Source organism: Emydura macquarii, unplaced genomic scaffold, assembly GCF_026122565.2.
Source record: "Emydura macquarii macquarii isolate MOO-44397 ecotype Brisbane River unplaced genomic scaffold, CSIRO-AGI_Emac_v2 contig_1876, whole genome shotgun sequence".
Classification (NCBI taxonomy): domain Eukaryota; kingdom Metazoa; phylum Chordata; order Testudines; family Chelidae; genus Emydura; species Emydura macquarii.
Window position 1 is genome coordinate 1,709,262 of NW_027132013.1, and position 15,319 is coordinate 1,724,580.

General features: G+C 45.3%; 1 protein-coding gene across 1 annotated transcript; it reads left to right on the forward strand.

The window, feature by feature from the left end:
• Window positions 1-8,945: 8,945 nt before the first annotated feature.
• On the forward strand, window positions 8,946-14,851 carry DBX1 (developing brain homeobox 1). The gene is made up of 4 exons (XM_067558091.1): window positions 8,946-9,324; window positions 9,951-10,052; window positions 12,187-12,389; window positions 13,442-14,851. The coding sequence occupies exons 1-4, from the start codon at window positions 8,946-8,948 to the stop codon at window positions 13,817-13,819; spliced, it is 1,062 nt and encodes a 353-aa protein (XP_067414192.1). The 3' UTR covers window positions 13,820-14,851.
• The last annotated feature ends 468 nt before the right edge of the window (window positions 14,852-15,319 follow it).

A 15,319-nucleotide genomic window follows, 5' to 3' on the forward strand; every position in this document is an offset into this window, starting at 1 on the left:
AAGACAGGATACAATAGAGGTCTATAAAATTGTGAATGGTGTGTAGAAAGTAAGTGTAATTTACTCCTTCACATACCACAAGAACTGGTGGTCACCCAATGAAAGTAACAGGCAGCAGGTTTAAAACAAATAAAAGGAAGTACTTCTTCACACAGTGCACAGTCAGCCTGTGCAACTTGTTGTCAGGGGATGTTGTGAAGGCCAAAAGTATAACTGTGTTCAAAAAAGAATTAGATAAGTTCATGGAGACTAGATCTATCAATGACTATTAGCCAAGATAGTCACAGATGCAACCCCATTCTCTGCGTGTCCCTAAACCTCTGGGACTGTATGACAGGGAATGGCTCACTAGATAATTGTCCTGTTCTGTTCATTCCGGCTGAAGCATCTGGCACTGGCCACTGTGAGAAGACAGGCTACTGAGCTAGATGGACCCATTGGTCTGACCCAATAAGGCCTTATGTTCTTATTCCAATCTCAGTTTCTTTCCTTACTTTAATGGAGTTAATTTACATCAATGTAACTGATATTAGAATCTGGTTCACACTTGCTTGATGATAAAAACAACAGAGATCCCAAGCTCTGAACAATGGGAAAAATTATACTGTAACCAAAGCAAGGCTTGGAAAGACAAGATCATACATTCCCCAACTTTAATATCTGCAAATTGAAGATGTCCCTAAATGCTTCTCTTTTAAGCTCTGTTTTGAAAACAATGTATCCTAAACAAAGTTGAGTTCAGGTATAGAATCATAGAATCATAGAATATTAGAGTTGGAAGGGACCTCAGGAGGTCATCTAGTCCAACCCCCTGCTCAAAGCAGGACTAACCTCTGCTATATCATCCCAACCAGGGCTTTGTCAAGCCGCAGCTTAAAAACCTCTAAGGATGGAGATTCCACCACCTCCCTAGGTAATAACCCATTCCAGTGCTTCACCACCCTCCTAGTAAAAAAACTTTTTCCTACAAAGAGGTTTCTAAAAACCATTGGATCTGAGTCCATCTTACATCAACCAAAACTCCAGATCCATATGTTTCAACTTGGGAAATCTGAAGAAGCTATCCTGCTATGGAGGAATCTAAAGGCATTCACTCCCCACAACGCCGTGATTATTTATGCACAATTTCCTTTCTCCTATGAAGCACCTCATCTGACAAAGAAAAACAGACAGACAGACAAACGGAAATACAGTGCTATGATTCTTTTATTTCTGATCATGCCAGTATTTTCACTTTTCAGAAACGATTGTGAAGACGGGGGAAAGCATAAGATTAGCTCTCCATTACCTCTATGTCACGCTCGCACACACACACACAGATTTTAGCTTTTGTCTCGCTTGCAGGGTTGTGGATTCATGTGGCTCAAAGGATCCAACCCCAAAATTCTGCTCAGACTCTCCAAATGCTGGCACTGGAGAACAATGCATCGTCAGCTGCAAGCCCTCCTCGTCAAACAGATCATCCTCATAAATGATTTCCATGTGTGCTAGTTAATAACCTGTTATTTAGCTCACCTCAGTATTAATAGACAGCTCTCTGTTTTTGAAGGTTTAGCATCGTAGTCTCTATCTTGCTAACGTCACATCTCTGAAGATGCCAGAGCTTTTCTTATAACTGGGTTAAGGTGACTAGTATCTGCCAGCTGCCTACGGATACAAGGATAACTTTGTGAGGAACGTGAAATTGAACCGTTGAACTCCCTATCAACTTACTGTGTTTCCTCATCTGAAATTGACCAGTGTAATGCTTCTGGCAATGTAACCGCTGAACTCCAACTGCTTTCTTTTTTTCTCCTATCTTATTAAGATAGCCCTCTTCTATTTGAAAGATTTCAGCATGGGGGAAGGAGAATCAAAGTTTCCAGCAAGTGAAAAGTTACTCTGTGGTTGAATTTCTTATTTTTCTCCCCTTGGAAGCTTTTGGTATCTGCTGGGACAGGTTTAGTGATTTAAAGTGGTAATTGACCATCTCACACAATCAAGACTTTCTCCAGATTCTTAATACTGTGCTTTTGGTGCGGGGAGGGTATGTTTTGAAGAAGATACCCAAATTCCCAGAACACCTGGTGCCACTCCGCATTTATCCCTGCTGTACTATACCTCCGCCGAAATTAATGGTTGTACGCCAGGGACGATTTCGTGCTAAAAACTTCTTCGCTGTGTAGAACAAAGTACTTCCCCAAGGCGATGGTATCATTTTCTGCTTAAGAGCAGAGGATCTAACATACAGGTAAAAGCTTGGTCCCACAAACTACCCTAGCGTACACCCTACCATCTGGCACCCTGAAAGCCCCCTAAACGAGATCTGGTTTACCAATGGCTCACACAGAGTATTGTGTGTTTCCCCACAGCTAAAGGAGAATAAAGCCCCTCCTTTGGCTTCTCTTCAGCCACCTTCCTGATCACCCACTACCGCAGTAGAATTGCTTTTGGATGCCAAGGCAACCTTTCCTCTTTGGCTGTAGACAAGTGTTTCAGCAGAACTAGTGTTCTCAGCACCATCTATCTAGAGCTCTCTTCTGCAGAACTCTGGGGTGTCCGGGGATCTCTCCGAGAGAGATTGAATTTGGTACGGAGTTCCCCAACCATCCTTACTCGCATTCTTCTGCTCACCGAGGTGTCAGGCTCAAAGCAGGGACATGCTGGGTATAGTTGTAAAGGTCAAAGTCAAGGCGTTTGAAGGGGTCATGGGCTCACTTTTCGTTTTCCTTGGGTAAAATGGGGGCTGGAGGGAGGCGGGGAGCGGGCGTCCTAGCTTTAACCCCGAGTGGGCTTTTCTTCGCAAAGCAGCAGGTTCAGCTCTCCTTCCCAGCTGCAAGACTAAACTTTCCATGCGCTCCTCCAGCAGCTGACAGCAGCCCCTGGTCCAGTGACAGAAATCATCTAAGGGGGAGTGGAGGGAGACAGAGACAATGAATAGTTTTCATCCTATCATCCCCCGGACAAAAGTGGTCTATTTTCCACCCCCCGTCCCTTTACTACCCTAGGCTCTGTCACTAACCTCACCTTAGTCCTCCTCTTTACCAGAGGCAATCAAGGACAGAAAATCAGTAGCCCGGCTTTGAAGGCGGAATTGAACTACGAAAGGGGCGAGCAAGCAGAGCAAGCGTCACTTCATATTTCTCACTTGATGACTGTTCACATTTAGGAATCCAAAGGCGGAGACGCCCCACGCTCAGCTACCCAAGGTCGCCCATGGCCCTCTCGCATCCTCGACATCCCAACCTTCGCACTAGAGCCAAAGTTGCGTGCAAATAAATGCCTTAAACCAAGCTGAAAGTTCATTACCCTGAATCCCCAGGCTCTCTACAGAGGAAAGGAGGGAGATCGTCATTCCCCAGTTCTGTGTGCTTCTGCAGTCAGGGCCAGCACACCCTCAGCGATACAGCTGCAAAGGGAAGTTTTTCTTTCGTGCTGTAACCTAGCGAGTAGGGACGAAAAACGTGGCTTTTAGAGACGCGGCAGCTGGCTTCTCGACTCCTTCCTCAGGGAAAGTCCTGGTACTTTGCTGGCAAGCCTTACCCCCCGCTCTAGAGATTGCAGCAGGTTACTGTGTGGCGGGATAAAAGCTTTACAAGAAACTTGCCAGCAGTGCAACTAAAGGGTTGTCTCTTTTGAGGTAGTTTTACAGGAGGTGGAGGGGATCCGATTTGTGAGACACGTTGAGATTAAGGGCGTTTTTTGTTTTGTTTTCTTGTTTGTTTGTTTTTAGAAACTCCCTTAGGAAAATAAAATAATTTCTCTCTCTCTCTCTCTCTCTCACACACACACACACACACACACACACACACACAGTTAAACGCAGCACAAGAAAAAAATGAGCAACATGAAGTTTTTTGCACCCCATCACTTTGCTCCCTTTGCTTTTATTCTATCCCGTTCTCCCACGCTTTGCATGTGTTGTCTAGTTAGACTGTAAACTCTTGGGGGCAGAGACCCTGACTCTTGTAGAATGGCTAACAAGTTGACAGCTTTCAGGATTACTGGACTACAAATAATAAACAATTCCTAATTCCTGTCTCGTTTCATCCGCAGATCTCACAATAAAATAAATAATAAAGCAATAAAATAAGGCAAAGAGGAAAATCCCATGTAACAATTTGTGAATCCTCCGAAATATTTCCCCTCCCTTTTTTGTCTATTTCGTTTTTTACTAAATAAACAGAACAGTGGAGAAAACAGAAGACTGGAACACACTAGATTTTTTTTTTAAATCCCTAAAGGGACAGGTGAGGAAAAAGAGAAACAGATGAAGTAGATCAAATAATCAAAAGTTGAAAGAAGAAGCAAATTAAACAGGCTTGGAATGTATTAGTAACGCGCAAGCAAAACACAAAGCCAAAACTAAAGTTAATTACTTTTGACATGATCAGATCATATGGTTCCGTTTCAGAATGTGTGCACTCTGGGTTGGCCAGAATGAATGGTGGGGGAGAAGAAAGTAGCTCTCTCCTCTAGGTCTCTCTCTGCCAAGTCTGGGTTGTGCGCTCTATCCAAGATCCCCTCTTTCTTTACGCGGGAGGGGGGGGGGGAGAAAGAAACACAGTTAACCACCTGTCAGGGCTGAGGACACAATAAGGCAGCCCCAAAAAGAGCTTTTCATGCATGCGTAATATATTTGTTCAGCTATTCACTTAATGAAGCTGATAAATGTGATGCAAAACAATAGTCAAGTTAATCTATTTAGTAAAATGTTTTGAGACTTTCAGGCGATGTTAAGGAGGGCAGTGTGTTCAGGGACATTTTCATTTCAATACGCTCATCTCTCCCCTTTTAGGGGCGGGGGGGGGGGTTTCAGGCAACCTATGTGAATATAATTTCTTATAAATGTGTCTTTAATGGGTTTAATTCACCCTTGCCAGCTGTTTTTTAGCTATTTTGTAAGAGCAAAACAAACGTGCCAGGCTTGGAAAGCTAATTAAAATTAGTTTCGGTCACCGGGGCCAAGCTATATTTCCTGCAAACCATCTGCTTGATTGGCACAATAGAAGGATTTTCAAGGAAAAGGGGGATCTAGAAAAGCTTTGAACGAACCAACAGTTACTATTCCTTGTGCTGAATTCTAAAGGTGAACGCCTTAGGTGTCTTAATACAGTTTCGCCGCAACAGCCTCCATTTAAGCTCTCAACGAGGTGGATAAGCATCATTAAATAGCTTAAACTCGAGAGATCTATAGCATCCACCTTCCCCTCCCCCGGGCAAAATAAACCCCACGTATATTTTTACTCTATAGCTGTTCAGAACAAGAAGCCAAAGCGTCCAGCGTATACGGAGCGAGCCCTTCCGTTCTGAATCAGCAGCAGGCAGGCTCCAGCCAAACGGGTACCTGGCTCCCAGCTGCGCCGGGGAGCGTTACAAAGAGCCCCGGGAGTTTATGTGCTTGCAGAAAGAAAGTGTGCAGCAAATAAAGACCGAGCAATAGACTGGAGCAAACGGCTGACTCGGCCTACAACTCGGTCTCCTGCCCGTGTAAAAGAGTGCCTTCAAGCTGGTGGCGGTTTCTGTATTCCACGACCCTTTCCCCGTGTGATAGTTTACCGCCGAATATTACGCTCAGGCGTTTGCGATTTTTTTTTCTGGTTAATTCAAACAAATTAGAATTTGTCCTTGGTTTATTTTCTTGCCATTGCGGGTGAAAGACAATAGCTGTGTGATATCCACGTACCGCTGAACCCGCCGTTCTCGTAACACTGCTTGGCCGCGATCTGCTCTAAAACGGGTTCGTGGGTATGATTTGCAAGCTAACAGCTACGCAAATATCCTGACGGGCAGTCGAGTAAAACACGGCAGAGCTCCCAACAAAACCCCGCCACCTCTCTCTTTCTACAGGGATCTCCAAAAACAACCGCTCCGTTAGGAGATTCTGGTGCATCAAATCACCCATGTCTGTCTTTAAAAGTCATTTCCTTCCTTTGCTTTGAGGCGTAGCATCTCCTCCCTCCAAAATGATTGAGACCTTGTCAATAGAACCGGTTCAGAATGACATTGGACCAACGGTACTAAATGGGAGGCAATGATGTAAGTGACACAAACAAAATTCTGCACACTAGGTGAAGCGATCTAAGTGCAATGCGAAGAGCTCGTTCCCTCGGACAGTTTCAGGCAGATTACCAGCCTGGGACTGTGACACACGCAGACTTCAAAGTTTTCCCCTTCAATTTTTTTTTTTTAAACTAAGAGGGGGCGACAAAGAACGCGAGTGACTTTTAAGAAATAAATTTGAAGATAACGACATTAAAATGAATGGCAGGAAGAACAAAACCAAATGAGCATAGGTCAAACGGCATTAGTCACAGGTTTTATCTCCAGACATTAGAATTCCCTTCTCTTAAACGATCACTGCCTTTGAAAAGAAACTTCCAAAGGAGATCACTTAAAATAAGATCCTTTCGTCCGATTTCTTGGTTTCTTATGGTCTATCTTCCCTTTCAATAGATGTCTAGTCCCTTTTGCCTTGGTGCTTAAGGAATTCTTTATGAGTGTGCTAAGACATATCACAAGGAACTGGGTCCACGTGTGCCACAGCATGCGTTTGACCCAACCTTCCAGAAAATGTCAGCCCCTTTTTTAAAACCCAGAGAAATTAGCAGCAGTTGGTCTATAGTGAGGCGAAATGCCCCCGATGTATATGTAAAGAAAGGAGTAAATCATCTCAATGGAACATAATGACTGTAAAAACTATGTGTTCTCAGATCCGCCTGGGCTGGTCTTCCAGACACTCTTCTTCTGGGAAACTCAACCTTTGGGAGTTGGGGGGGAGGGAGCCATTCATTTATTTGTTTTTTGCAAAGTCCTGTTGGATTGCTTTATTGGCTACTGTTCCGCTTGCCTGAAAGTAACACCTTGAGAGCAGCCATGCATGCTATATGGTCTCGACGTCGCCGTGGGGAAATGCTATGGGAAGAAAAGAAATAAATGCAAAAAACAGAGCAGGATATGGTGCCGACAGAATAAGCCTCCCCACTGTGACTTGGTGTAGTGCATAAACTATGCCAGCTTCCAAGTGCAGGTGTTTTGGACGTGGGCTTCATGTGATTTTCGTTTGGTTCCTTCTTAGGTCTTGCTGTGGTTTTCTCTCTTTCGTCTGCAAAACGTTAGCACTTTAAACAATCGCAGAGTTCTTAAAGTAATACAGAAGATCTCCTGGATCACTCATATACTCTTGCAAAGCCATCGTTTGTTGGAGCCTTGGAATGCATTGGGAATCATAGCATTTCGATGGCTAGTTCGATCGTCTCTAATAAATAACTTTTTGATTTGAATCAAGGGAGAGGTTTAACAGACTCTCTTTCTTCCCTAATGTGATATAAATCGCAGATGCACTTTTATTGAATGGTTAAAGCAGCGACATGGAGATAATCAACACAAAACACCCGGACAAAAACCATCGAGAGAAATAAAGCTGGTTAATAAGATTTTTGAGAAAGCTTTGTGTTAAAAAGTAAAAAGGGAAAACAGCTGAAGGTGACAGTTAGTTCATGGTTAATAGGATAAAGGCTGCATGGCTAAGGCTGCACACTTCTGCTTGCAAAGGTTCAGCAACACCAAAGAACTGAATAGGGTGCTTTTAAAACATTTAACACATCTGTTATATTCTTTAACAGAGAAATCAGGTAAAACCACTTTCAATAGCCGCTTTCAGCAACCTACCCCAAAGAAAATGAACTGCCCTTTCATATATTTCCATATTTGCCGTTAAAAAGGCTATCGGAATATCACTTTTGAAACTATTTTCTTAGAAAATGTTATTCGTTCTCGGAGAAAAGTGGTGGGGTTTCTGTTTTGTGAGACAGAATTGAATATACTTTCAGGGACGCAGATAACAGACATTTAATGTGAAATTTTGGGGAGATGAGGATTCAAGCTAGCTTTTTTAAATTGCTGTTGACAAAAAATAGCACTAACTCAGGGAACATTTATGTTAGCAATATGAATCAAGACGTTGGACGGTTCCACTCCCCTTTACTTTGAAATATCGTTTATTTCTACAATTTTTAAAAAAATAGATTAGAAAAATCGTACCAGCCGATTCAAAATCTGAATTGTTTGGTGTGTTTCTGAAGAGTTGCATAGGGTCTTTTATATTTTTAATTTTCATGTTTCATCGTGGGTCCTTGGGAGTTAAAATAACTGTTACATTTTAAGTTTATCTGCAACCTGTTTGAGCACCTACAATTTTCATTTCGTGGATAGAAAAATATTGGCTTAAATAGGCACAGTATCCTTGCAAATTTCACTGCGTACCGACAGGACAGAAAGACATGCCCAGAAAACAATCAGATTCGAATCAGAATCCTTTCATCTGCAGAGTTTAATTTTTTGTTCACTAATTTGTATCTTCCATTATCCAGAAATGGTGCTTTTTTGACAGCCTGGAGATAAATTTATATGAATATTTATTGATTTATTTCCCAACCTCAGCAGGGGAGCAGCAAATAAATTTAAGGCTTTCTTTAAATAATTCTTTTTCTATGAGGCAAGATGTCATTTGAAACTTTTAAATAGGCATTTAATTAGCCTGTGTGTGTTGCTTCTGAACAAAACCCTCCCGGGAGCCTTTGGAGAAATGTATTCCAAAGAGGCGGTCAATATGCAAAATTGGGGACTACACTTTCTTTGTCGCAAAGCCATTGTGCATTGCTTGTTTATGAAGTCTAATCCAATCATAAATTGCACCACTGGACCAATCAGAAAGCCCAGAGCTCTCGATGAATGAAGCTCAAGTGGAGAACTTTGTTGCACCCCATTGTTGGAGCTGTCACTTTTGAAAGCGCTTTAGCAAGGCTGACCACTATAAAACCCATCATCCAGAAGGAAGGGCAAAGAGAGCCCTGCCAGACTTACTAGTTGGATCTAAAGAGGTTTGCAAAGCAGAAAAACAAAAAACAAAAAAAAACCCCAGCCAGGTTCCTTGGTCCCTGAAAAGTATTTGCTCAGCCTCTGCGATGATGTTCCCAAGTCTCATTGCTCCGCCGGCTGTGTACCCGAGTCTCCTGCGGCCGACTCCGACTTTAACTTTGCCTCAGTCTCTGCAGTCAGCCTTTGCCAGCCACTCTAGCTTCTTGGTGGAAGACCTGATCAGGATCAGCCGGCCGGCCAGCTACCTGCCGAGGAGCGGCCCTCCGCCTAGCATGTCCCCGCCGACCTCCGGGACCAGCAGCAGCAGCAGCAGCAGGACAGACACCGTGACATCAGAGCTCGTCAGCGGCAGCACGGCCAGCGCCGGGAGGGTCTGTTCGCCGCCGACTTCAGCCTCGGCCAATAACGAGTCTACTTTCCTGAAGTTCGGGGTCAACGCCATCCTCTCGTCCACGCCCAGAACCGGTAAGCGCCCACCTGCCCCGCTCCTGCATTGGGTGCTTCAGGAGGAGCGGCAGGAGCCGCTTCCAAACGGGAGAGGATGAAGCTGGGGCAGGGGGGCAGGCGGTGGTTTTCCCTGCCAGTCGCGGCCGGCGCTGCATAGTCTGGGGCTTGGAGGAAAGTGTGTGGGGCTGGCAGGGGGTGGCGGGGGGTGGGGGGGGGCAGACCCGGCATCGAGCCGCAGAGCCCTTCTGCAGAGCCCTCGTTGGAGAGTAGTGGCAGCGCCTGGCACTCCGGTAGCTCCGCCGCTTTGCCTCCGGAGCCTGTGCAGAGATGAGGAGGGTCCCTCTGCAGAGGGCTCGGCTGGGTTGTCAGCCGCGAGGCGCTGTGCTGATGAACCAGGCCCCGGTGACTCATCTCTGCCTCGTTACCATCCCTTCGCTGGCGACCAGAAAACAAAACGCCCCAGAGATCTGGACTCCTTTGAAAAAAGAAACCAGGCAGATTCCTTCGGGTCCGCCTGCATGGGCTCTAGGGAAGAAATATTGCACTGAGCTGCTCCTTGGTCATCGCCCCTGCTCCCCTCCGGCCGCTGTTGGACGGTAAATAGCCTTCTGTATTTGCTTTGATTTTGTTTTGTTTCTTGCCAGAAACCGCCCCTGCCTTGCTTCAGAGCGTCCCTCCAAAGACGTTCTCCTTCCCATACTTCGAAGGATCCTTCCAGCCTTTTATCAGATCTTCTTATTTCCCAGGTAGGTCTTTACCGCCCCGCCTCCTTCCCCCCTCCTGAATCGTAGCTGATCGCTTGTGCTCTCCCATCCCCCTGCCTTGCTCCAGGCATATCCCAGTAATATTTCTCCGTCCACCCTTGGGGGTTACGCTCTGGTTCAGAGGTTGGACGGAGAACAACATTCAAGAATCAGTCGCGCCAATTTGATGCCCTATTTAGCACAAGCAGTGACTGCTTGACATTTCGTACCAATTCCCCCCTGATCTACAAATTAGCCGGAATTGTCATGGTCCAAATTTGAGGCGGTTCCCTTCTCACAGAGAAGCTGCTGGCATCCTCTTCATGGCTGCGGTTTTCCCACAGAGTCAGTGCACTCTGCCCGTGATCCCCAACAAAAGTTTCAGCACCATGACCAATTTGGTCAGCTCCCTCTGGACAGCCACACACAGACCCAGCGCTGACTCTACCATGCTGCTGATAGACATTTACCAGCCATGGGCTAATTTCCCATTAAGGGTCATTCAGTGTTCCAGTATTTTCACAAGACCACATGGAGCGCTCTCTTGTTTGGGGTATTCGGTGTGGCCAAAAAAAAAAAAAAAAAGGCCATATACCCCAAATCCCCATCCATTCGAAACTTTACAAACACAATCTGGGCAGGTAAACAGAACAAATCAATCCTACGATGGAAAATTCATTAACCTTTTCATTGCCTACTTTGGGTCTTCAGTGTCCTATTATTACTAAATATTATCCCCTTCCCCCACTAATAGCTAGTTACATTGAAATGCAAATCTAATCTATTTAAGGAATGTAAAATAGACACGCTCAGGGCTTATCCACTTACAACCAGAGAGCATATTAATCAATTCAGTATTGGGTCTCCACTTTCATATATTTATCAATAATGGCTATTAAAATGTAATAAAATTTACATTGATTAAGATGTATAAAAAAATCCAGAAGGCCCAAGATATTGAGATCTGAGTCCTAGAGCTGCAAAGTCTTAGGATTTGGGGCAACAATTTAAAAAAAAAAATCTAATTACACAGACAAGCTATTAATATTTTTTTAAAAGAAAAAAAAGAGGAAGAAAATAATCCAAGCGCTTCCATTCATGCTCCTGATAATGGAATTTGCTTCTTTTCTCCAGCATGTGAATGGTCTAACAAAAACAACTTGAGCTTTATAAATAGCTTTTCATGTCCATTTAATGAAAATGATTTGGGGAAAGAGAAGACTGTGTCATCAGTATTCTCCCAAGGAGCTTGGCATGCAGTTGTGTTTAGTTTGAAAGTGTAAATCTCTTTTGTTCCAATAATATATGGCTTTAGCTGCTTGTCCTCAGTCTTTTTCTGTTAGTTCATTACTACACAATTACCATTCACGCTTCATTAGAATCTCTGTCTCTCTTTGGGATTTTTTTTTTAAAAGGCGAAACTGTGCCCTTTTTATCATACCAATACCATTGGGAACCAGTCAATGTGCTAATTAGCTGTTACTTTTCATGTCTTCGGAGTGAATTCTTCAAGTTTTGTAAGGGGAGGGGGGAAGATTAATATAAAAAAAGATGAATACTGATTGATCAAAACTGCATCTAAAGGGGACTTTTTTGTCAGAAAAGTCCCTCATTTTCATCTCAAGAATAATAAAGTCCCCGAAATGATAAAAGCTTCTGAAAAATCAAATACTTTGTAGAGAGAGAGAGAGAGAGAAAAAAAAAGCGTTTTTATTATACCTCTATTTTAGCTGGTACGCCTCGCTTTGCCTTTTCAAGCTGCAGACCTTTGAAACGCATAACAAAACAGCCGACTATTGATACATTTTACACGTTTCAGTTGATGTATCTAATCCTAGTTATCACTCATTGAAAGGGACAGTTATTTAAGCGTAAAGTTCCTTTCATTGGTTCAGGTTTATAGGTGCTGGCCCATTCAGTGGGATGTGTGTACAGAGTGAAAGAAAAAGGGGGAGACGGGGAGAGTGAAAAAGACAGAAAGATGAAGGGAAAAAAAGCGAGAGAAGAAAGAAAAGTAAGAGAAAAGAAGTGAAAGGAAAGAAGGGGAAAGAAGCAGAGACACAGAAAGAGGGGGGATGCCTGCTTGCAATTTCTTGGCTAGCTCAGCTTAGTCTCCTGCTCCTGTCTCCTCCTCCAGCGTCCTCCTCGGTGGTGCCCATCCCTGGCACTTTCTCCTGGCCGCTGGCTGCTAGAGGGAAGCCCCGCAGAGGCATGCTTCGCAGGGCAGTCTTCTCGGACGTGCAACGCAAAGCGCTGGAGAAAATGTTTCAGAAGCAGAAGTACATCAGCAAACCAGACAGGAAAAAGCTGGCTGCCAAACTGGGGCTGAAAGACTCCCAGGTAACTAACAGGGCGGAGGTGGCATTCATCCCGGGTGGGCTGGCACGGGGGGGGCGAGGAACAGGCCTGGGGTCAGCATCACACCGCCCAAGGAGAGAGCCTTTCAATCGCAGGCCACTGGTGGGGATGTTCCTCACTGGGCCATTGGGTCCAGCCTTGCTGGCTGCTGTGTGCTGCCGGGCACCTCCCTCAGAACAATTGGCCTGTCCCTAGGGACCCGGCCTCAGTTAATGTTGGTAGAGCCCCCCGAGACATACGGCGGGGGGAGGGGAGGCGGAGAAATGTGGGTGGGGCGTTGCCACATGCACACACCTCACTAGCTGGGATGGGGTTTCCTTACCCTGCCTCCCCTCACCATCTGCCACCGTCTCAACTCTAGGCCCCCGGCAGTGGGCACAACGCTGGACAAGAGGCAGGAAGGCACGAGAGCCCTTTAGCCCCAAAGCTCTTGCCGTCTTGACCAATAGGCCCCAGCAGGGCAGGCTGGCTGGCACCTCGCAGCCTGCAGGGTGTGTAGACGGGGCGCTGCCCACAATCCAGCCGGCACTCGGGCTAGTGCTGGCCACGGGGAGAAGAAACCCAAGGCAGGGCCGGCGGAGAGTGAGGGATTCCGGGCTGGCTCCAGTGACTGCTAGGCTGGAGAGGGGGCTGGAGGAGGAGGGAGGGCAGGTGGAGCAGGGAGATCTGACGGCTCATCCAGACGCAGGGGGTGGCATCCAAAGACGAGCAGAGAGCCCAGAGTGGGAGAAAGCCAAGGCAGCGCTGTCAGGAGAGCAGGGCTGTCCCTGTTAATCCGGAGTCTGGTGGTGCCCACTGCGCACCGTCCACACACACGGCCTCAGTCCTTGCCCTGAGGAGCCGTCATGAGCTGAGAGCCTACCGGACTCCGCCTGGGTCGAGTCAAGCTCTCAGCAGCAGCGCACTGGTCGGCGGCGGTCGCTGCAGCCAGGCGGGCTGCGTTCCCAGAGGTGCTGTAAGTCCCATGTACCGAGACCGTACATGACAACGTTGTGTAAACGGAGCCCCTCCTTTGTGAATCCCTTTCAATCTAGGTGAAGATCTGGTTCCAGAACAGAAGGATGAAGTGGAGGAACTCCAAAGAGAGAGAGCTCCTCTCCTCCGGGGGCTGCAGGGAACAAACCTTACCCACCAAGTTCAACCCTCACCCAGACCTCAGCGACGTGGGCAAGAAATGTTCAGGGGAGGAGGAGGAAGAGGAGGAGGAAGTGTCCCCTCTGTGCCCAGTCAGCCCACGGCACAGCCTGACCTACCACCAGTCCTCAGAGCACCTGCACCTGAGGGACAGGCTGGACTCCCAGATGCCTCCCTCGCCATCCCACTCCAGCAGTCCCAGCAAACCTTCAGACTTCTCAGATTCAGAAGAAGAGGATTATGAGGGGGAAGAGGAGGAGGAGATCACAGTTTCTTAGATCTCCTGCCTGCCCCAGCACCACAGGGGACATTGCAAAGATGTAAATACATAAATAGAAATGCTATAAAATTGAAGAGGTGGCATCCCTCCTGAATGTCTACATGGTTCTCACATGCACGTTATTTATGGTATAGCCAGGTCTTCCTACACTCTACTTCTTTCCATGCCTGTTTGCTCCGCTTGAGTCCATTAGCATATATTGGCCTTTCCCTATGTATCTACCTTTAGCAACTGAACCTGAATGATAGCTGCATGTTCCCTACCAAGCCGCAGACAAGATAATCAGAACACCCTACTGTGGAAGGCATTCTTGATATACAGTAAGGGGGAAGTAATTAAACTTGAGTGGAAATTGTGGTTTCTAGACAAAAATCATGGTAAATGCTGTGATCCTTTTTATTAGATATCAAGAGAACTCCAAGCTATTATTAAGATAGGGACATGACTGGAAACTGTATGGTCTGAGTCTGGAACCCTTATTTACACAAGTAGTCCTTACACATGAGTAATCCCAGTGGAAGTATTCATGCACCAGATCCTGCTCCCCTTAATCACATGGAGTAGCATCATACCCCAAGCATGATGGTGGGACACATTTGGAATATGTTGTTATTTAAGTGGCAGAATTTTGCCCCACAAAAGCAAGGGATACTGGCATGTGCAAAGGTTTCAGAACTTGGCCCTATGTGTTTATATTTTAGTTGGTGCAGCAATACTGTATATGAAGCACTCTCTAAACCACTTTTAGTCCACACAGCTGTGATCAATTTCTACATTGCTTCTGCTATAGGTTTAATGTGGATGGAGGGAAATGGATACGCCTCTTTGATTTTTGACTGAACTTTGCTGTCTTTGCACAGCTTTTATGAACTGTACACTATTTTGTACACTTATGCTGTATGGATATTTTATACCAAGGTTACTATGAATGAGTATAAAGATGGACCGACAAGATTTCACTTTCTTTTCTTGTTTTGTTTTATGGTTTTTAAACTAAAAAAAAAGGTAGCTGTTTAACTGTGCAACTTATAAAGAAACACTTATTTTGTATTTTATGTGTACAGATTTTAAATATGCATATATAATAAATGGAATGAATGCCAAATAAAAAGATTTCTGAGGTTGGTCATGTTAGACTGTTGTTCACAGACTGCTGCAGGTTGTGTCTGGGGACAAAGGAATTTATGGATAGCAGCAGGAGAATGTCAAGTGCAGAGATTATATAGCACCCATACCAGCACTTTAATAACACTACTCAAATGTAGCAGTTTTAAATTAAACATATTTAAAAGTGCATGGGTAAGTGTAAGTGTACCCGTCCTACAATCCTTATTCCTATGAGTAGTCCCTACTTTCACAAATAAACTCCCTAACTAGAGTGCTATGCATGAATAAGAGTTTGCATCTTCTACACTGGTTACCTCAATTATAATTCTTCTCTCCCCCAACTCCAACCCACATCCAAACCAAGGTCAGCGGGCAAACACTAGACCTGATG